Source organism: Euprymna scolopes, chromosome 36 (assembly GCF_053919585.1).
Source record: "Euprymna scolopes isolate OS-2025 chromosome 36, ASM5391958v1, whole genome shotgun sequence".
Classification (NCBI taxonomy): domain Eukaryota; kingdom Metazoa; phylum Mollusca; class Cephalopoda; order Sepiida; family Sepiolidae; genus Euprymna; species Euprymna scolopes.
The window spans coordinates 57,387,738-57,410,438 of NC_136517.1; the positions used below are offsets into that span (position 1 = coordinate 57,387,738).

The following is a 22,701-nucleotide window of genomic DNA, read 5'->3' on the forward strand; positions in this document are numbered from 1 at the left end:
ATTCAACGTGCAAATAATTATGTTTTTACACATGTACATACACACAACTAGAATATTTCTTAGAAGAGATGCAAAGCTTTCAAATTTTCAGGAATCTAAATCAGTCAGGCATTTGTATTACCGGTATCACACTTCATTATATAGTAATCAAATTTAATTACCAATGATTTTTTTTAGGTACTTATGCAGAATAAGGACTGTGCTATTGCCGGAATTTTCCGGACATTTCACACAAAATGCAGGAATATATCAAACGAAAGTTTTGAGATTTTTTTGTGTGCATAAGCTGGGCAATTTTGTCAATGAAAATATATTATTGCTGTTAATATCAAGAAAAATTAATTGAAAAATGAAATTATTTTTGTTGCTCAAAGAAAAAACAATGAATAATTGAAATTTTTACAAAACTTTAGGAAAATTAAAATAAAATAAAAACTCATTGTAAGTTTCATGTATAAATATTTATCTTTTTAATAATAGGTAGCTAAATCTTTTTTTATTTTTTCAAATCAAGATAAATATTTATTTCTTATAAACCAATGATTGCAAATAAATGTTTTCTTAAATAACATTGGCTGCTGCAATTCTTTGACTTAACATTATGTAAATTACCTAGCAAATTCTGAATATAGCATCGTCCTAATTCAGCTTAAGTATCCATTTTTATATTCTTGACCATCCTTTGCAAGTTAACAAGTTTAAACTTACATGCTTAATTTCTTTTAATAGCACATCAACCTTTGTGATAAATCATTTTTATAGAAGATATAAAGCATTTTTAAAAATATGAGTTTAAAAAAGATTATAATTTAAAAAATTTTTTAAAAGTATATTTTCATGAAGTCATTTTAGTTAGATTCTTTTTACTGTAAATAAATTCCTTTGATTAAAGATTGCCTTGTTCTCAAGTAAATGATTACTTCTTTGTGCAAAGCCTCACCTGTTTTATGCACATGGTTTTGATTGTTTATCTAAAAAGCTCCTCTATGTCTCATACTTTATAGTAGTATACTTAATATAATCTCCATGAAAGACAGGTGAAATGAGTGCAATCTAAGAGTATGTGCTTGATGGTATATAATTCTTGACTTCTTGTCACATCTGTGGGATTTGAGTAAGAGTCAGAGCATCATTCATTTATTTAGAGATGAACATTTTAAATTTCAAGAGTCTCAATCCAAGGTCAGAAGTGGAGTTAGGTATCTTAGCTAGCAACTTTTTATCATGTACCACAGAAGAAAAAAAACATGTAGCTGTGATGCTGCCATAGACTGTGCCAAAGCCAACTCCTGAAAAGCCCCTCCCCCAACATGGTATGTTGCTGGTCCTGTGAAGTTCTAGGAGGTATATGCTCCTAGGTTTTACCATCTCTCTTTGAGAAAAGGTTTGTTTATTGCTAATCATCCGGGGTGCCCTTACTGGGGAAAATGCTGACTGGGTTACGCTGGAATTTTTTACTGGGTAGAGTTATCCTCCTGTGGGGTGTTGGCTCTTTAATCCCACTTTCTAACCCTTGTGTCACATTATCTTGCCGTGGGAGGCAGATAAATACGATCACAGAAGAAAAACTGAATAATTTAAATTTTTTTCACAAACAAAAGACAAACCTTGCAAAACAAGATTGTCCACTTTAAAAGCAAAACGTTATAAGAAATATAGAATGTCTAAATTGTGGTTCTTCAGTCACAACTTTTAAAATTTCAGGAATAAGAGTTGAGTGTCTAAGCTAATATAACTCGATAGTTCTGCTAAATGATCATTTTTTTTTTCATTTGACATACGACTCGAGGAAGCAAATTTTCATAATGACTTATAACTAAATCAGGCTCTGTTGCTTAAAGATTCAAATCATCAGTTTTAATGTCCATTTTTTTTACATGTTGGCATGTGTTAGATATCTTTCAGAAATTTACTTGAAAACATATCTGGGCAAGTCTCTTTCAAATGCATCCATAGAAGGAAACACGACCGGTTTAGCCACACCGTGAGATTGAGTGGACTGACAAAAATAGTCCTCTAAAGCAGTGAATAGTGCAAGAAAGATTGGATAGAATGAAAAAAAAAAAAAATTAATATCATTTGAAGCACGTATGAGAGCGTATGAAAATTGAGAGGAGTGGTGAAGTATATTGCTTGCATTGCCCCCTATCCTACAATTCTATAAAGCTATGGGCAGTTTGGGAATGAAAAAAACATGGTTCTTGTCCAGAATTCTCTTTCCTATATTAAAAAGATAAAGAAATATTTGTATGATGTACAAATCTATGACAAAAAAAATATTATATTAAAAAAAATCAAAGTAATCAATCAAGTAGTTTTATTTTTTATAAAAAATAAAGATCATAAGTGATTAAGGAGTGTTTGTAGACATTATATAAATCTTACAAGTTTGAATTACTGAGTTATCTCCCTTTTTAGTTTTTTGTTTGTTTTATACCTTGTTTTCAAAATGGCAAACAAGAAAACTGCTCTTCTGTTACTCATAAAATTTGATTTCTTTACTTAAAACTATTTGATCAATTTATGTGATTTTTTATCATAGGGAAATTCTGGATAACAAGCAACGTACAAACAACGTTGCCGTAGCTATGCATATTGTAATCAGATTCATAAAAAAACTAAATGGCAAAACATCTTATCAATGTGTCTAAAGGACACAAGTCAATTTTTCCATTAAAATTTATATATATATATATATATATATATATATATATATATACTGTTTTGCCCCCCCCCCTTCATTTTCTCACCATTTCTAGTTAGCTATAAGGGCAGTAGACCTGAACTACCCTTCCATTTTTTTTTCATAACTCAATTTTGTGGAGAATCAGGGAAATACATTTCATGGCTGTACATACAGCTGATTGTGCACAAGAATTCTAAGCTCAGAACTATTTTTCATTATATACCACTTTTTTCTTTTTTAATTAAATTATATTTAGTTCATTAGCTAGCTAAATATAAAACATTGTCTAGTTTTTATCAAACAAGTTTCATATTGCTTGTGCTGCTAGCCTCCTTACTATAAGGTTTTGTTTGGGGTAAAAAAAAAAAAAAAAAATTTTTAATTTAATTTCAATCTTTTGGGAGTTATTTAATGATAATGCAAAATACCTATTGTAAATTTCCATTGAACAAAAACTGCAATTTTTACAAATAGCTCGAGATATTAATGTGAATAATTCAACAGAAAGAAAATTGAACATGATATAAGTCTAAAGTCTACATTAATATAAATTACATTTCCACACATTATCTGATAAAAATAAAGTGAATAAGAAAAGATATGACAATTTTGATGTCTACATGAGGTCGTTTAGGCTTAGATATGTGAAAGGTATACGCATAAGTATCAGTAATGAGTTCAGGAGGGGAATATAGGTCAATACAGCGATAAAAGAGTTGTAATAGCAAAGAAAAAAAAGAAGACAAATTAGAAAAGGAAAAAATATTTATGAAAACAAAAAGTACTTTCTTAGAATTTTAAATATATAAGGCACTTTATCTTTGTGTGTGCATGTTCATTCCTTATGGAGTCCGTAACGACTGGGCCAATTTTTATGAAATTGAACAAATATACTTTGTGTTCGGAAGTGTTCTTAGATAGGTTTTGCATCAGAATGCTTCTGACAAGTATGGAAAATCATTAATTGATAATCGAAAAATCAAATTAAATAAGGAACAGTACGATTTTCAACAAAGTTAACACCTTAAAAATGCAAAGCCACAAGTGCATTAGAGAAGTTTTATCACCGCACAAGCAGAAGGCTCCAGTGTACAAAATCAACAGTAGGTTTTTTATAAGATCGGAGCATATTCGAAATGAATGTTTTTGTTTAAGGCAAAATCAAACCATGATGCTTGACTTTTGAATTTTGAACTTTAATTCAAGACATTATATAAAAATATAGTAGGTTCTCTACTGTGCAATGTAGATTACAATGTATTGTGAACAAACTCACTGTGGAGAATCATGTGAAGCTTCCTCCTGGTTTCCCATATTGTGTTTACGACTGGAACAGGCAATGAATCAATTCAATTGAAAAAGTGGGCTATTTCAGATTTTAGTAGCAATAGAAGTATGGCGTGGAATATTCATTGATTCTCATTCAATTCCAGGTAACGTTGGGTCTCCCTGCTTGTATTTATCCTGTAGATAATATTTTGATGGCAGAAATTCCCTTCTTGACCAAATTACTGTAGGTTTACAACAAATGCCACATACAAATTTACTGTGTCTAGATTATTATCTACTACATTATGTAACTTCATTATAGACAGATTTAGGCCTTATAATAAAATCCTGGAATTCATCCTAGGAGAGAAATCATCACTGTCCCCCAATATCATTGGAGGAAGTAGTTCCTATTTTCCCCTCTAATTCATAACTGCTCTCACCACTTCCACCGCGTAAAATTACACACCTGAATCATCAACTCATAAATAATGTTCAGTTCCAATTCGCAGATTCTGAAAATAAGGATACCTCTCTGCAAATTCTATCTTTTCTCATTGGATGCCAGCTGTAATTCTCTTATTGCAGATTTTAAACTTTCACCAAAAACAAACTATCATGGATTATAACACATGTCATCTGTAAGACAAGCGTTACACCAAATAGTTACAGCATATATCACATGACACCAACATTATGTTTAGATTGTTTACTTCTTGGCCGCTCTCATATATCAAACCAAAACCAACAATACAAACTTACCGATTGGCTAGTTTACTTTACATTTATTTTGTCATCTACTCTCTCTCTCTCTAAAAACACCTTCACAAATTATTCCTCTCTCTCTCAACAATGATTAAGTGTGTTTTGATTAAGTGTATTTCCTTATATACTTTGAAAGTAACAAACATTGACCACTACCAAGGAAGAACTTAAAGAATATTTTCACATTATTCACTTTAGAGAGGAAGTGGGAATTACATACCATCTGCCCAGGGTTCCTTTCATGGGAGAGGGGGAAATAATGCATAGTTCAGTTTACAGAAATATATTTTGGGAAGAGGCGAAGGGGCTTATGTTTCCTTTGTTTTTTCCACTTTTTGGCTTTCTACAACTTTTTTTTTTTTTTTTGCAGGGCAGGGGAATTTTTACATTAGATCCAATTCCTCAATTTCCTTGAGAATGACGAGTTTTAGGAGTTATCCAGTATACTTATTAAGACAAGGTAATTTATATTTGTCGTACACAGGTACTTTTCAAGATATAAATACCTGTATTCTGCACTGTAATTTACTTGCGGAGGTTGAGTGTGTCTATTATGACAGTCGTTTTTACCATGGTGAGGTAGGGGGGAGGGCGTTTATTCCGAAAACCTTAACATGGGGAGGTAGGGAGTGGCCACCAACAACAACCAGGCTTTACTTTTTTACAGGGGGAAGGGGGGCTTCCACCGAGCAACACCGGTTAACAGGTCCTGCTAGTATAAAAATAATGAATCATACAAAAAACTGTCAGTTCATTTCTCTTCAGTCAATGCTGCTTTCAATTATTCTTTATTAATATTATATACAGCATAATCATGTTGACATCGGTTCTTGATGAATCACTAAAGTAATATAGAGCCTGGTCAATACCAGATGGATGACCATTTGAGAATACCAGGTACTGCATGTAAGACGACGTCAACACGTCCAGCAACTCCTGCCTCCCACCTGGTCTCCAACTGTCTTGACCCTGTTCTGCTGCTGGATCAGGCCGATTAGGACAAGAAAATGAGGCTGGCTCTGCACAAGTCAGCTTCATTTTGAACAAACTCCCAACACATGTCATTTATCATCTTCAAGATGATCTGATAGTCTTCATCCTTCAGAACAAACTCTCTCATTCATACTAAATTCCAAAACTAGATTCCTTTTTAACCCGAGGTTCCATTTGATTAGTTATTTTTATTAGTTTTTTTTTTTTTTAATGTTAAGGTAGAATCCATTAGAGAGGAAGATAAAAAAAAGTAACTATTCATTGAGATTTTTATGATTGTTGCAGTTTCAGTGAGTCCCAAAGTAGATATTAATAAATTACGAATGACAATAACAGGTCTGCACCTCAGCAGAGGGACAGTTTTGTAGATTAGCCCAATTTATTTCAGTTTCAGATTTCTCTTAACCCAGATTAACAACATATTTATATTAAATAAGGTATATAATAGTGATGAGACGATTCCAATATTTTTCCCAGATTCCGATACAATTACTGATTCACTACTAAATTTCCGATTCTGATACAATTACCAATTATGATTTTTGTATAAATCTCTATAAAATAATTATTTTGTCCTGATTACCATAAAAACATGTTAAATATGCATATATTTTCTCAAACATAAAAAAAAAACACTTGTGAGGAAGGGTTATCTACAGATTTACTTTTTCTGGGAGTTTAAAATCAATAAATATTTTATTATGACTTTTAAGATTTTTTAATAAATTTATTATAACTTCTAAGATTTTTAAATAAAATCAAATTACAAAAAATAAATTAAGGAATTGTTTTTTGGCATCAGAAAATAGGCACAATGTTTTCCGATTCAGATACCCCAAAAAGTTATGATTTTACCAATTCCAATTAATCATCCTTACACTAATCTATAAGTTTAATAAAAATCAAATTATCTTATGCATTTTTACCAAGACAGTCCAATGTTTAAAATGTTAGGTTTGAAAGGTTTGACATTCTCAGCCAAAATATTCCAAACTTCTCACACCTGCTAGTATCCTATATCTCTATAAAGTGACCATTTGCTTGTACATGGAGTATTATCGTTACATCTGGGCTCGTGCAACAATTATTTGCCTCCTCTCCCCTTTAGGACAGAGTGGAAAAAAGAATTTCAAACCTAATAAATCCTGCACTATCTGCCAAGCTCAAACCACTATTACATACCTGCTATTATATTTTTCAGTTTCTTAGATAAAATAGCTAAATGACATAATTTTATTAAAATTCATCCAATAATTATTTGAAATTATATTTTAAATTTAATTTTTATACTTTATGCACATCTTTGGACCCATTTATTATATAAAGAAAAGAATATGGGCTTTTTTTTTTTTTTTTTTTTTGCAATATTCATTCTTCAGAGAATCATGAGATACTAATTTTGTAGTAAATGAACGGAAGTTGACATTTAAAGTAATTTTTTTCTATCTATCTGAAAGAGTAGGAAGGATGAGGTGGTAAGAGGTAGACAGAGGAAAGAGGGCTACATACACTTTAATTTTATTGTCTATACTCCCTATCAATGCTGAGTAGTCATGCTAGTAGGAAATACAGGTCATACCTGTTTCTATAACTGACTAACATTAAAGCAGAACTAATGATATTCAGTGCTTTTAAATCATAATAAAACAAATGATAAATACATTTATCTTTTCAAATGAAGTGAAAAGTCAAAAACAATAACTTACCAATGTTAGGATGGTCAAGAATTTTCATAATCCTTACTTCCCTGAATAACTAGAAATCAAAAGAAAAAACATGAATCATTAATAATATTCAAACAAAATTAATACTTAACAAGTCAAATTTGAATTACATTTAAAAGATTACTTATATAAAAAAATTTTTTTAAATTCTATATTAAACAAAAGTCATGAATATAAAAATGAAATTAAAACATGCATTATCTTTCATATAAACTGTATTTATCTATTCATTATATATACTTTATCACACATTTCTGAAAATGTCAACCATAACATTTTAGCATTTTTATAAAAGTCGTGTTTAATTTTATATTTTAAGATGCTAAACTGACCCTGTAGAATTTGAACGAATTGGGCTATGAAACTGCCTCACCCGCCATACTCTGCAGACCTCTCACACACCGACTACCACTTTTTCAAGCATCTCGGCAACTTTCTGTGTGACAAATGTTTCAAAAACCTAAACGATATCAAAAATGACTTTAGCGACTTCATTGCGATCAGAAAGCAAGATTTTTATGTTACTGACATAAATACACTTGTTTTGCATTGGCAAAAGTGTGTTGATTTTGACAGTGTTTTTTTTTTTTTGATCAATAAATTTTTGTTTTAGCCAAGATAGGTTCATCTGAATTGAAAAATTCAGAACCGCAAGAACTTTCTTGTCAACCTGATAGAATAAAAAGTTGTATTACAATGAAGTATCAAAACTGAACTGATAGAAACCACTAGACTAATGAGTCAAATGAGCTGAAACAAAGGAAGCAGGGAATAGGTCGGAAAATTTTGAATACATCATTAGTATTTATAAAAAAGACTGAGACTAGCAGCATCACCTCTGTGAGAGAGAGATTGAAGAAGAAAGGATGGGTGGGGGCGAATCAAATTACAGAAACATTTCTGCACCTTATCAAGAACTATCAAATGGGAAAGAGATTCGACACCCCTAATAAAAAAAATTAAAAATTGCTTAAAAGTAATTAAAATAGGATTAAAATAAATCTGCATAAAATTAGTTTTTATGAAATTGCAAACAGTAAAAGTAAGAAACAAAACAATTTTTTGATTTCTTTCTATTAAAAAGCAAAAAACTTTAATTTACTCGACTTGCTATTAAAAGTCACCAAATAAAGTCAAAGGTTTAAGAGAAAAAATTTTTAAATGCGGATTTTTTTTAAATTATACCAAAATAAAAAATTGTTTAACAGTTGATTCAATTTCAATGGGATTTCAAAACTAATCAATGTTTTATGCAAATTGTTTTTTCTAAATAATTAATACACAATTGTAACATAAAAATTGTAATTTGCTTAACAAAATGGAAGGAAAATTTGAGTAAATTGTATTCAATTTTTTTATGTTTTCAACATTCAAAATAAAAAAATTATTTTATTTCTTGATATTTGATATTTTTTAGAAAAGCATGCATCTAGAAACATTTCAATTAGTCTTTTTATTTTAAACTATGCTTTAAGAATGTTTTTTCAATTATGTGAAGCAATTAACATAAACTTGAATCATCAATTTTCTAAAATAATTTGTTACATTCATTGCTTCTCAAAACTGAAAAGCTTACATTAACACAATTTAATGAAGCAATTTTTTTAAATACTTTTACAAATCAAAATGTTTCTGAATGAGTAAACAATCACCTAAGAAAACCTATGGAAATCATTACGAGCAATAATATGTAGCGATATATAGTGATAAGTAGTTAGTGTACATTTAAAAACAAAAATAGGTTTAAGGCTCCCAAAATTAATACTATAATTGTCTGCAAGTACCCAATATGGAGATGGAAATCAACAGGGTGATTCCTCAAAATAGCATCCAACAACCCAATTTGTCAAAAATCATATAGATACAAATCCCTAAATAATAAAGACACATTACAAGAGATAATATCAAATGCATAAAGATTATTTGGCATAATTTATTAATTATTAGACTGAGTGAACAGAGATATAAATCTTAAATTGTACTATTTTACCCCCACCCCCACCCCAGGAAATATTGCTATTAAAAAAATCTATAATACAAATGTGGTGTATATGTTTGGAGGATGAAATTAAAAAGGAAACCCTGTACTAAGATCAAACAACCAAGTAAAAGTTTACTAGAAATCCAACATTGGTGTTACTTATCGGTTTTTGTTAATAACATCATAATTGATTAAGGATGTGTTAGTTTGATAGTCAATTTTTTAAAGCCGTCCACTGCATACTAACATGTAAAGCAGATGATAAACCAAATATCAAGCTCCTTTTCTTTAAGAAACCTTTCCAAGCATCAATTGCCATGACCAATTAAGGTTATCAAAAGTTTAAACATTGTAAGGTTTCTACCTTACAATGTTTAAACTTCTGACAACCTTGGGAAACAAAAAGTGGAAAAGTATATAGATGTTGCCAAATCTGCTGCAAATAAGGTAGGAAAAAGTTCTCACACTTGTCCTATCTCTACAGAGCTTCCTGGACTGGTATCCTCTCAACCGACCCAACTAGCAGCAATACCATCCCCTCACTGTAGAGATCTTTAAATGCCAGAAGATTCTCTACTTTGATATCCTCTTTAACTGGACCGCTTGACTCTGGGATTCCCTCTCTGCACTATTTTCCAAACCATACCAACATGCAGAAATTTAAATGCAATATTAACAAACAATTAGTTGCCCAGCTCAACTTCACATCCAGGTTCCTCTTATACATATGGACCCTATTAAAATAGTAGTCCTTTACACTTTAAAGGCATTATGTTTTACAGGAATAATAAATTAAAAAAAAAGTATATTTCATTTGGTGCTGTATTTGAGAAAGTACCTTAAGCTTTTTTTTTTTTTTTTTTTTTTTAATGGCATAGCATACACCATACAATTTGGGAAAGAAGAAAGTAAAAATTGCAATCCAATTTGTCTTCTTCAAAAAATATGATCATCGTACGTTATGCATCCATAAATAGCAAAGATTAGAAAAGTGAATCCAACAATCTTATCAACTGCATGTTTATTTAGGGTTATCCTCTGCTACATTGCATCTTTATGACCCCCACCCCCATGAAAACATATATACATGTCCTTGTTCGATTTTGAAATGGTCTGACATCAAAGAGTTAAAATTAATAACTAGTTTAATAACTCATTTTCAAATTACTATTCATGATCAGCATGAAATGTAGATAAATGAAATATCGACAAAACAGCAGTTGGTCAAAGAAGGTATCTGCATTTTAGCATGCAATCATCTCAGCATGCCTAGCATTAATAGAAACATTATATGGAAACTTTTAAAGCAACGAAAAAAGACAAAGTAAAATTTTTTTAAAATTAAATAAGCTACCATCAGTGAGAAAATACACTAGAAATATTAGGGGTATAAGTGTCCAATTAAAAAGAAAAAAATTTGTTTTTAATTTTCTTATTTTGTTCTATCTGCGGATAGTACATTCTATTGGATGCCAAATATTCACCTGCTATCATACATTCCAACTGAGAAATATTTTTACGATTCTAACCACTCCTTTGTCAGCATCTCTTGCACTTGGCTCACCTGGTATATTTGCCAGGTAGTTTTTAAAAGTTTTTTTTCACTAGTCCAGTTGCTCCTATAATCACTAGAATGATGGAGATCTTCCTAAGATTCCAGTTTCTTTTCATAACATACCTAAGACTTGGGTATTTCATTATCTTTTCCCTCTCGGTTCTGTTTAACTCAATATCATCGGGGGACACTACCTTTTTTTTTTTACACAGTGGTCACCACTTATCAAGGCCCGGAAGCCACTCAGGGATAAGGGTTATTGCAAGTACATTACGTTAGTGTGGAGATTTGATGAAGTGTTTACTTAAGGGGGCGGTTCATTAGGAATTTGTTAACATTGGACTTGAACACATCCAAGTTATAGTCAGGTGGGAAGCAGGCAGACGGAACAGAGTTCCACAGGCGTGTAGTTCTAAGAAAGAAGCTTTGTTCATGGAATCCACGTTTTGATTTAGGCACAAATAAAGAGTGGGGGAAATTTTTCACAGTGGATTCGGCTAGACGGGTGTTTTGTGAAAGATTGGCAAGGGGGGACCAGAGATTGGAGTTCAGACGAGCACCTGCCATCTACTGAAGTTGTTACTTTCGCCTCGTCTCACGCCAATATGTCCAATTTAATAACTCAGTTTTATAGGTACGTAATTGTAGGAATGTCAGTCTTTTTGAAGTGCTTTATGAGATCTATACACTAGTTAAAAATATATTTGGTATTTATTATACAAAATAAAAAAATATAGAATTTCAAGCTAAATGGAACCTATGTAATTGTCAGGTCTCAAATAACATATCCAAAAATTATGAAAACGATAAGGTAAAAAAAAATTATTATTAATGAAAAAAGGAATTTGTGAAAGGAAGTGAAATCACTATATTACACTTACTAAAAAGAGATACATTGACAGGGGAGATAATTAAATTCTGTTCCTTATGTCATGTGACAAACAGAATTTAAAATGTCGGACAACTTATTCCTCAAACTTTATCAAAAACAGCTATCATTAATATTTTTCTACCCTATCGTTTTTCATAATTTTTGGGTATGTTACTATTTGCGACCTAACAATCACATAGCTACAATTTTTTTGATTTGAAATTCAATATTTTTTCGTTTGTATAAATGATAATAAAGCATTAAATATTCATGTACAACAGCAGAATAAGAAAATCTATCCTTACAGATTTACTTAGTTTATAAATTTACAAGTACAACTACTTCAGCAACTAAACATGGGATTAATAATCAAAATGAGAATATCAGCATCACTTTAAATAAAGCAAACTACAATTCCTCACCTAAATAATTTTGCAAGGCACAATATACAATACTGAACTTATATTTTTCATAACTAGATGAAGGGGGAAGGGATGTTAGGATAATGTAACAAAAACAGAACTGCCTTTGTCATTCTGTGCCAGATTTTCAACATATGGCTTACATGTGGAGATTATTGAAGCTTAAAATGTATAGCGTTGATCACAGTATGGAATATTCAAAGTCACTTGGGACAACCAACTAAACTTAAACAAAAATACTAGATTTTTTTAGCCCATTCAAAACCGGCAAAAGTTATGGCCTGTTAGACTTATGAGTGCTTTATGCCAAATTGATGACCGAATATGGCTAAATTTGAGTTCATTTTTGCATTAAATACTAATCCCTTACTTTGCATCTATTTTTTGGATAATTCAGTTCTCATCTTGAGCATTATTTTCACAATATTTTGATCAATGTAACCAACTATCTTCCGATATATCTTGCTGAACTTGAGAATCTTTCTGTTCAACTCGGGAATCTGCACAGAATTTCTAACAGAACCCTTTATTTAATCCACTGAAGGTTAGTATAGCATGCCTTCGCTTTGTCACTCATGCAGATTAATCTACTTACTGTGGTTGATTTTAGTACCCCACAATCATTTGTAATATGTAAGCACCATAATATTTCCAAAACACAAAAACAAGGATATCATCAGAACACAGAAACCTTGGTTGTTTCAGGTAAGCTTATTCAATGTAGGACCAAACTTGCTATTCCATCTCATAGCTTGCAAAGCAAGAGCTCCAACGCAAGGATATGGAAAGTAAGGGCCACAATGGACAACCTTAAGACACAGACTGAGACAAAAAAAACAACTAAATGATTTCCATTTACTTCACCACTGCCATTGCTAAGTGATACAAAACAGAGATCTATTTGTGGAAGTCGAGTTTAAAGATAGTGATCAAAACCCTGATACTGATCAAAATTGATCAGTGCTGCCTTTATGTAGTAATCTATCCACTCTTTGAAGACATGAATCAGATGAAAATTGTTCTGAATCAATCTCACCTTCAAAGCATAGTTCTGCTCAGGCTCAATTAAGTCCTCAATTACATAGGATCTGCATCAACATTTTTAACTTTGCATTTAACAGTAATCATCTTGTTCTTCCCCAGAATTCCTATCTCATTTCTTCAGCAATGTCACCCCCAACCAGTGGACCAGAGACAGATCCCAGATAAACCCAATGATCGAACATATCTGCTAAAAGCGTTATGTATGACAGCCCTAAGAAGATTTTGTTGGGAAAACCAAATCCTGACAATTTGTTGCAACCAAAACCTCATGTTCTAAAATCCTGCTTTTGCAATCATCTGCTTTAGCCATGTCAATACAGTGATAATCAGAAAAATAAGCGCCAAACTCTTGGATGGTTAGATTAAGTGCTTCTGAAATCCCCCAAGTATCCATAGTTAATAAATAGTACCATGGCCTACTAATATATAATGAAAATATATTGCGAAAATCATGTAAATTGATCAAGTGATTTTATTTTTATAAAGAAAATCATTTTTAAGCGATTAATGGGAATTTGTAGGCATTACAACAAATACAGTAAGTATGAATTATTGTTCAGTTATTTCCCTGTTTCTTGAGATTTTTTTTTTCCAAAATGGCAGGCGAGACAGTTATTTCTCAGATACTCAAAATTTTAATACTACTTGATCAATTTATGTGATTTTTGGAATGTGATATTTTCGTTTTATCACAGATAAATATATCCAAGATTTTTCTTGATTTTTGTTTTTTAATATACGGTCAATTCTGGACAAGAACTAAATATATCTGCATCATGCTCAAGCTGAAATATATTCACAAAATTTTTCTACAATTTTGAATTGAATTAAACCATGTCATATTTGAAAATATTCTGTTGAAATGTAAACATACACTTCCAACATTTATTATTTCCTATTCATAAAAAGAACTTAACACATTTTTTTAATTATTACAAAGCTGAATGATAGATCATTATAAGTGCTTAGATCTATATTCTGAGATACATGCAAGAGAAGTACATTGGTAATAATGATAGCCTGTATTTTGTTTTTGTGAATTTGGAGAAAATTAGGGGGGGGGGGTTGCATAAACTAAGAGCAAACAAGTGGTGGGGGAAGGTTGTTTAAGAAATATAAAGAAATGCTGGAAGTTATATTAGAATTAACAGCACAGTAAGTGAAAGTTTTAATGTTAAAGTAGGAGTACATCAGGGTTCTGTCCAAAGTATGTTGCTTTTCATTTGTATCTTAGGAGCATTATTCAGTGATTATCTAGTGGATGATTTAGTAATTGCTTGTGAAATAATGAAAAGCCTACTTATTAGGTTCAAGACTCGCAGGAATGCTATGAAAGTAAATGTCTTATAAATGTTACCAAGACCAAAATGACAATCAGTGGTTATAGCGTTGGAAGCTTCCAAAAAGAGGAAAGTTTCCCCTGCTCAGTTTGTAAAAAGGGAATTGAATGCAATTTTTTGTAATATTTGTTAGCATAAGAAGTGCAGTTTGCTTGCAAGGATTATAAGATACCAGACATGGATGAGAACTCAGAAGTAGACTAAGTATATCTGGGTGGTAAAGCAAATGGAAAAGTTTTGTTACCTTGGTGATACCATCGGAGCAAGTGCTAGTTTGATTGCAAGAAAGGATGAAGTAAGTTTAGGGAATTTCTGTCATTACAACCAAACAGAGCAATATCACTGTTGACCAAGAGAAGAGTCTATCAGGCTTGTAGATGCAATGTGATGATATACGGAAGTTAAACCTGGCCAGTGAAGATTGAGGATATGTGCTGCATAGAGAGAAATGATATGATGGATGTGTAATGCAAGTTTTTTTTGTTTTTTTTTTTAATTACATTTTCACCCCCAAACAAGGCACATTTCCACTTTGATGTAGGGGGCTACTATTAGGAACACAGGCTACAGGGGTACTAGGTGGGGAGTTGGGCAGCAAGATGTCGCTTCACGTTACACCTGAACTTCTGCATGTCAGTACAGTTGGGGAAGCAGGAACCTGGAAGGGAATTCAAAAGTCTAGCGGTTCTGGGGAACAAACTACTGGCGTAGAAGGCTTTCTTACATCTAGGGATCTCTACTGTAAAGGGGTGGGATTGTACTGCTTGTCGGGTTTGTCAGAGGTATTTACGTAGAGGGGGTACAAGTGCTTGCAGTTCCTCAGAACATTCACCGTTAAAGTACTTGTAGAACAGGCAGAGGGATGCTACATTACGTCGATGGGACAGAGGCTGAAGCTTGGATGACAGTTCAGGACCTATTAGGTTGGCGACTCTTGAACCTTGTCTAGGAGTGAAAGACTAAAAGCAGATGCACCGGCCCAAATATGGCAACAATACTCCATACATGGCCTTATAGAGTTTTAAAGAAAGGCTTAGTTCTGATAACCTCAGAGAAAGATTATATCTAGAGAATATAAGGAGATGCGTTTGCAAAAAATGTAGACTTTGATGCTATGGTTACGTTGAAAGAATGAAAGAAAGAGTTCTGTGATAATAGATGTAGAACAAATAGTAGGTTCAGTTCCCAGGGAAAAAGTCAAAGAAAACATGTGAAGTGATAAAAATGGAAGAGAGATGGATAAAAACCAGTCAGTTTGGAAGCATGTTAAACAGATGTTAAACTAAATATGATGATTCTAATAAAGTGTTTATGATATTTTTGTTTACTCAAATAGTATAAATATTGATAAAACTTCATTTTCTTAAAAAACTTTACTTTCAAAACATTTCCTTGGATATGGTTGCTTGCTAACATACTGAAAAAATTCTATTTAAAAAAGAAAATTTCTGTGGTTTCTGGTGTACAAATGAAATCAGAAAACCAGTTTTTCAGTAAAAAACATTCATATATATATATATATATATATATATATATATATATATATATATATATATATATATATATATATATATATATATATATATTTATTATATACACTGAGCTATAAAACTCAGTGATATGAGACTAAAGGAGAAAGAAGCAATCTTAGAAGTTAAAACAGAGCTGAAAGGTAAAAGATAATGAAATATTAAGGTCTTATGTATGATATGAAAAGAAACTGGAATCTTAGGAAGATCTCTATCATTCCAGTAATTATAGGAGCAACTGGATTCCTGAAAAAGAATTTCAAGAACTACCTGGCAAATATACCTGGTGAACTAAGTGCAAGAGAGATTAAAACAATTGCACTTAAAGGGATGATTAGAATCTCAAAGCTCTCTCAGTTAGAATATATGAAATAGCGGATGAATGTTTGACATCCGGTAAGATGAACCATCCCCAGCTTGAACAAACTGATAAGAAAAAAAAAAAATGGAAATGAAAATATGATTACCTAAATACACAGATAATTTATATTTTTTTAAACACTATTCACCCTAGGCGGATTGAATCGGCTTCCTCTAGAGGAGGAAGTGTCAAGAGAATATTAAATTCACAAGCAGTTCCCAGTCACTGTAAATCTTTTTCAGAGGAGATAACATTAGGTCTTTACAGTTCTTAGACGGTGTGTGTCGAGATCCTCCTACATACAACGCCTGATATTTTCAAACAGTCACCCATCTGGTACTGATCATGTTTAATGTTGCTTAACTTTGGTGATCTAATGAGAACCGTGGTGTTAATGTGATTATGTCATATGCATTGGAATGCATCGGTTAGTGTAAAAATGAAGTTCTTAGTCTTAAAAATTCAATCTGATTTAATGTTAGCCCATACTAAATATGTTGTTTTTTTGTTTTTTTTAAAGTTAGTCATCAGCTGGTTGCGACATGTTATATTTAATATATGCGTATATATAATTATGTGCACATGCGTGTGCCTGATTAAGGGGTTATGATGTTAAGTAAAGGTGTGTCAGCATTAGTGTATTACTTTTTTTTTCTACTCTTCTTTCAGGCTGATGAATGGCATTCAGCCCCCCCCCCTCCCTCCCTCATGTTAGGTTAGTCTTTTTGTACAAAAATATAAAATGGTATATTTTGCATTAAATTTATTGATGTTATTAGTATCAGGCTTTTCTTAAATACTATTATGGCATGTATTCTTCAGAATTGTCTGATCTATTTCCTGCTTCCTTTGTTCCAGCTTGTTTGATTTGTTGGTCCAGTAGTCTCCATCAATTTGTGATTTTGATATCTCATTGTTATACAGATTTTTATTCTAATAGTTTCTTTCCAAGAATTGCAGGCTTGTGGAATTTTCTTCCTGCTGACTGTTTTCCCCCTACCTACAACCTTGATCTTTTCAAGACTAAGGCCAATAGGCATCTCTTTTCCCAATAATCATTTCGTTCTTGTTAGCTCCTAACATCAAGTGGCTTTATACCTTGTCTGGGGCGATTTCCATAATAAAAAAAAATTCTAAAATGAAACAAGTAAATATAACCAGTTTTAATAGCAGGGACATCGAGTTAAGTCTACTATTTTTATCTTGAATATCATTTATTTCGTCACAACTAAATTTTACCACGCGATGATCAAGTAAATACACATTTTTATTTTGGATTAATTCTATAAGATTTCTTAGAGTTTTCTGAGAAAAAATAAAGTTCATTCCAAGGTCTACAAATCCTTTGCAAATAACCACTTGCATGTAACCTAGAACATATCCTACTGGACAATTTTCAAATAAACAATGAAGGTAGATTAAAAACAGTCTTACAGATAAATCAACTAGGAAATATTGATCCGTGTAGAGATTCATTTAAACAAAGATCAGGAGTTGACATACATTAACAAAATCAATCATATTTTTTTCATATACAAATCAAATATTCTTGTCTACATTGTGTTTTCGCTTTATTCTTTGGAGAAAACTAGAAGTTAACATTATCCTTCTGAAACATACACAAAACTAATATCGCAAATAGTTAAAATGCTTATTTTCCTGGGCTGAGAAGTCAGTAAATGAAATGTAAACCGCAGAATTGGGCAATTTTAAAACGCCCAACTCCGACTCTGGACCAAAATATCTACCATTCTGAATTTTTTTTTAAGAGGGAAGGGAGGGTAAAGTATAAAGAAGTTAATGTTCCATTTAAAAGACGTCATAAATAAATTTAAAAAATGTGGCACTAATATTTTTTTTACGAACTAGACAAGTGGAAATCAAAATATAATTATCTAAATTATCAAGCAGGCCATGTCATCTAACCGTTTCATCATACACAATTTTACTAAGGTTTGGACTGACGTGTACCAAAAACGTGTTTCTGATTAGACTGCAAGGATTCTAACTGCATGATGGATATTCACCATACAGTACATCTGCAATCCAGCAAAAAAAAAAAAAAAAAAAAAATTTTTTTTTTTTTTTTATAAAGCGACTATTTTTCTTACATTTACCTAACTTATTAAATCAAACGTTTTAATAAAGATTTGAATCATCACAAGTTTATTTAGCTGTTCTATGGCATATCAACCTGTTTTTAGGTCATTTAATACAGAATCCAGTAATTTTGGAAGAAGTTTTTATGTTTCAAGTTTTTTATCTCTTCAAATATTTATTCATGGTGTTTGGTTTGATTGTTTTATAAAAGAAAATTGTTGACCGTGACATTTTATAAAAGAAAATTGTTGACCGTGACATTTTGCAGAGGGAAAAGGGGAAAATATACTAAAAACAACATCAATGTTTGGTGCGTTTTTAGTCAGAAAGCCAGTATCTTCAGACAGCTTGATCTGGTAGCATCAGATACTCTAATAATTATTACCACCCCAAACCAAAGTGGACCTGGGAGCAATGGTAACGGGGGGGGGGGCACACATCACATTCCCCACAACCCTCAAATGGGGCCTTTCCACCGGATGTCTTTTAGGACCTTAAATAAGTAACTATCTTAATAAATCATGAATATATCACAAAAATAAAAAAAAAACTTTCAATTACAAACAGTAAAGATTTATTTTTATATTCAATTTTGTTCATTTAAAATTGACATGTTCATGTATAACATCAAATTTTTTAATTTTTTTTTATGCAAAAGAATAAAGTTTAACAATATTCAAAGATATATAAATTTAGAAAAATATAAAAAGTTGAATAACGATTGTAACAAAACTGTTTCCATTTAAGAAATAGGGTTTATCATCAAAACGGCCATGCTGGAGTGGAGGTGGGGAAAACCTTATTTATAGTACTTTCACATACCCTATCGATTAGTTGAATTACAATTTTTTTATTTACCCTTATAAAGTAATTAATACAACCCGTCAGAATAAAATTTTTTACTTCCATACAAGTTTTATTTAAAAATTTTGCTGGAGCCCAAGATTCATACTTACTCATTTGTTTTACAAAATATATAATAACTTATTTACTAATAACGAACTTACTTAACTATATAATAACTCACTTAGGGTTATTTAAGGATAAAATAAACCTCATTATATACAGGTAATTGAACACAAGATGCTTTTTTTTAAAACCCATCAACCATTTAAGTGTGTAAATAAGCAAAAGAGATCGAAAGTGATTTGAACTCGTCATAGCTGATTCCATAGGTGACAACCGTATGCATTAGACCAACTATGTGCACCAAGATTTGAGAAGAGTTTACTTTCATTCAATTTAAACTATTTTCAAGAATTAGTTTGTTGATATCGTGGTATTACAAATATCCGACACTTGTGCAATGTGTGTGTGTGTGTGTGTGTGTGTGTGTGTGTGTGTGTAATAAATTTATGTAAATATTTTTAAATGATGGAACTTAATTGTTACAACTTAATTGACGGTAAAATGAATTTTTAAATCGTATGTTTTGCAAAGTTTAATCAATATTTAAATTACTTATTGTAAGTAAAAAAAAAATTATATAGATGGTGTTCTATACAAAAATTTAACACGTGGTGTAATTTAAAATATCTAAAACATTAAATAAAATTCAATAAAGTTAATGACTAACTTTACATGCCTATTTGACAGAGTGTTTGCTAATGGGCAGGAAAATCAGGTTCCTATCCTCAGTAGTCAGACTAAAGATTAGGAAGAAAAAAAAAAAAAAATTTTTTTTTTTTTAGTGAAAAGAATTTTTGAAATAGGTTTCCACTTTGCGCAATGATTTGGCCTTAGAAAATAATCTTTTCAAAAGAAAATGCAAAAGATTCAAACATTTTTATTTTATTTTTGTACAGATATTATATATAAAAATTAAAAAAAAAAATACATATATATATATATATATATATATAATATAAAGCTGAACGTCTTTGTGTGTGTGTGTGTGTGTGTGTGTGTGTGTGTGTGTGTGGTCACGAATAGGCTCCTATATGGTTGACTATTATAGAAAACTGATCACATATGATAGATGTATCAAGACACAGGAATGGTTATGTTTGATCTGGCATAATGATGATTCATTAAAATTGTGGGGTCTGCATACGCGCCTGGTCCACAAAGTATGGAAATAAAAAATTTAATTAAAAACGTTTACAAGTGTTTTTGATATAGATCTACATAATACTTTGATAAGTATGTTTTAACTTAAAATAGGGATGGTATAAAATTGTGGGGTCTGTGTTCACGTCTGGCCTCCAGACAATGGAAATAGGCACAAACTTTAATAAAGACTTTTCATGTCTATCTGCGTAAGTATACTTTGATAATTATGTTTCAGTTTGAAGAAATATGGTGTAATAAAATTATGGGGTGTTCATTCACGCCTGACCTCCATAGAATAGAAATATGTCAAAAAGTTTAACAAGGTTTTTTAATATAGATCCACAGAATATTGTGATAAGTGTTTCAGTGTGAACAGGTATGGTATAATAAATTATGGGGTTTATCTATTTTATTTTTAGATTCATCATATTTTGCTTTGGTTTTGATACCCCCAAATTCGAAGCTATCTCTTACCAACCCTTCCTTTTCATAACCTATCATACTTTCATAAATCAGAGTCCATTTTCTGTAGGCTGTTTTTGAACCCAGTCAATGACGGGTACTTTTGCTAGTATATATATATATATATATATATATATATAATAAATTTAAAAATTATAATTATATATATATTATATATACGTACATACATACACAATGTGTGTGTGTGTGTAAATATATATTTTTTTTTTTTCTACATTTTTTTTAATTTGTTATCTCAGAGATTTAAAGAGCACATCCACAAACAAGTCTAGCGTAATTAACACTTGGTTTTTCTGGCGCTGTTGCAAAAACATTTCAAATTATTACGAGAGAAAATAGGTTTCACATTGAAGTCAGCCTTTTTAACTCAATAAGCCAGCTGCTATTTTACACTGGCAATTCCCTCAAATTGATAAGCTGCTTCTACTAAGATTTCCTACTAGCTCTATATTTAGGCCATCCACTATAGTAAAAAAAGAACAAAAAAAAAAAAATGAGCAGTAGCATTAGTGAGTAGTAGTAGTAGTAGTAGTTCGATAGCGGGAGAAATATATAACACTGCTCAGACAACCTTTTCTGTACCTCCTTACTCTAACAGAAGCTTTAGGTTCAATATTTATTTGCTCGGGTTCAAGTACTTTTGTCATGTAGTAGAAAATATTTGAATTTCTCTTGCCAATATAAAATTTGTTGAAACCCAATATTGTAATGGCAAGATCTACACAACTAATATCCTACAATTTAGTTTACTTGTACACAAGATTTGGTTGCCTTCCTCCATTTCAAGCAGGCAGGAGAAAGAGGAAAGGTCACATGATCAGCTCATTGATATCCATAATGTAAAGTGATATTCAATTCCATGCAACATTTTTTGCAGTCTTTACAATAAATTCATACTTGACAAATGTAACAAAATACAGTTGCGCCCCCCCCCCTCACAACAAAATTATTTATGAAAAATGATTTTAAACATAAGAGAAAAAAAAGAAAGAAAAACAAATTGGGCTGATGGTAGACATCCCCCCCCAAAACATCGTAGCCCTGAATACTAATATGCTGTTGAAAAGTACTTTCTGTAATTGGTGTCATTTAACATGAAGCACAATAGGAAAATTACAACTTATGTTGGTAGACTGCTGTGCATAGTGTAATAAATAGGGATTTAAGCTGTCAGACTAATATTAGAGTTTAATCATCACTGGGTTCTATAGATTCCCAGCCTTGTGTCACATTTAGAGTGAAAGCTTTAAAAAAATATCAAGCAACCATTATATATATTATATATATATATATATATACACACACACACTGCATCTCACAAAGGTTAGCCAGTAAAAAAAAAAAAAATGCAGGGCGAATCCATTTTGGGAATTGAGAAAGCAAATATAAAGTCTGATAATCTTCACTTTCAATTTCCGTAAGACGTTTTCATTTTTGTCTTTCTATATCGATTGATTCATTTTTTCTTTTCTATACAGAAAATATATACATTTTTTTACTCTTATTTTCCCCGAACTTTTCCAGTT

General features: G+C 31.4%; 1 protein-coding gene across 45 annotated transcripts in view; it reads right to left on the reverse strand.

Annotated features, from left to right (window-relative positions):
* LOC145260523 (MAP/microtubule affinity-regulating kinase 3-like) overlaps positions 1–22,701 on the reverse strand; it is a 416,290-nt gene that overhangs the window by 193,359 nt on the left and 200,230 nt on the right. For all 45 annotated transcript variants that reach the window (XR_013864311.1, XR_013864310.1, XM_080118715.1 and 42 more), the window contains exon 4: positions 7,420–7,468. Coding sequence is in view for 43 of the 45 variants with exons in the window: in XM_080118715.1 (XP_079974841.1) it covers positions 7,420–7,468 (49 nt within the window). In the remaining 2 variants the exon portion in view is untranslated. The remainder of the gene's footprint in view (positions 1–7,419; positions 7,469–22,701) is intronic.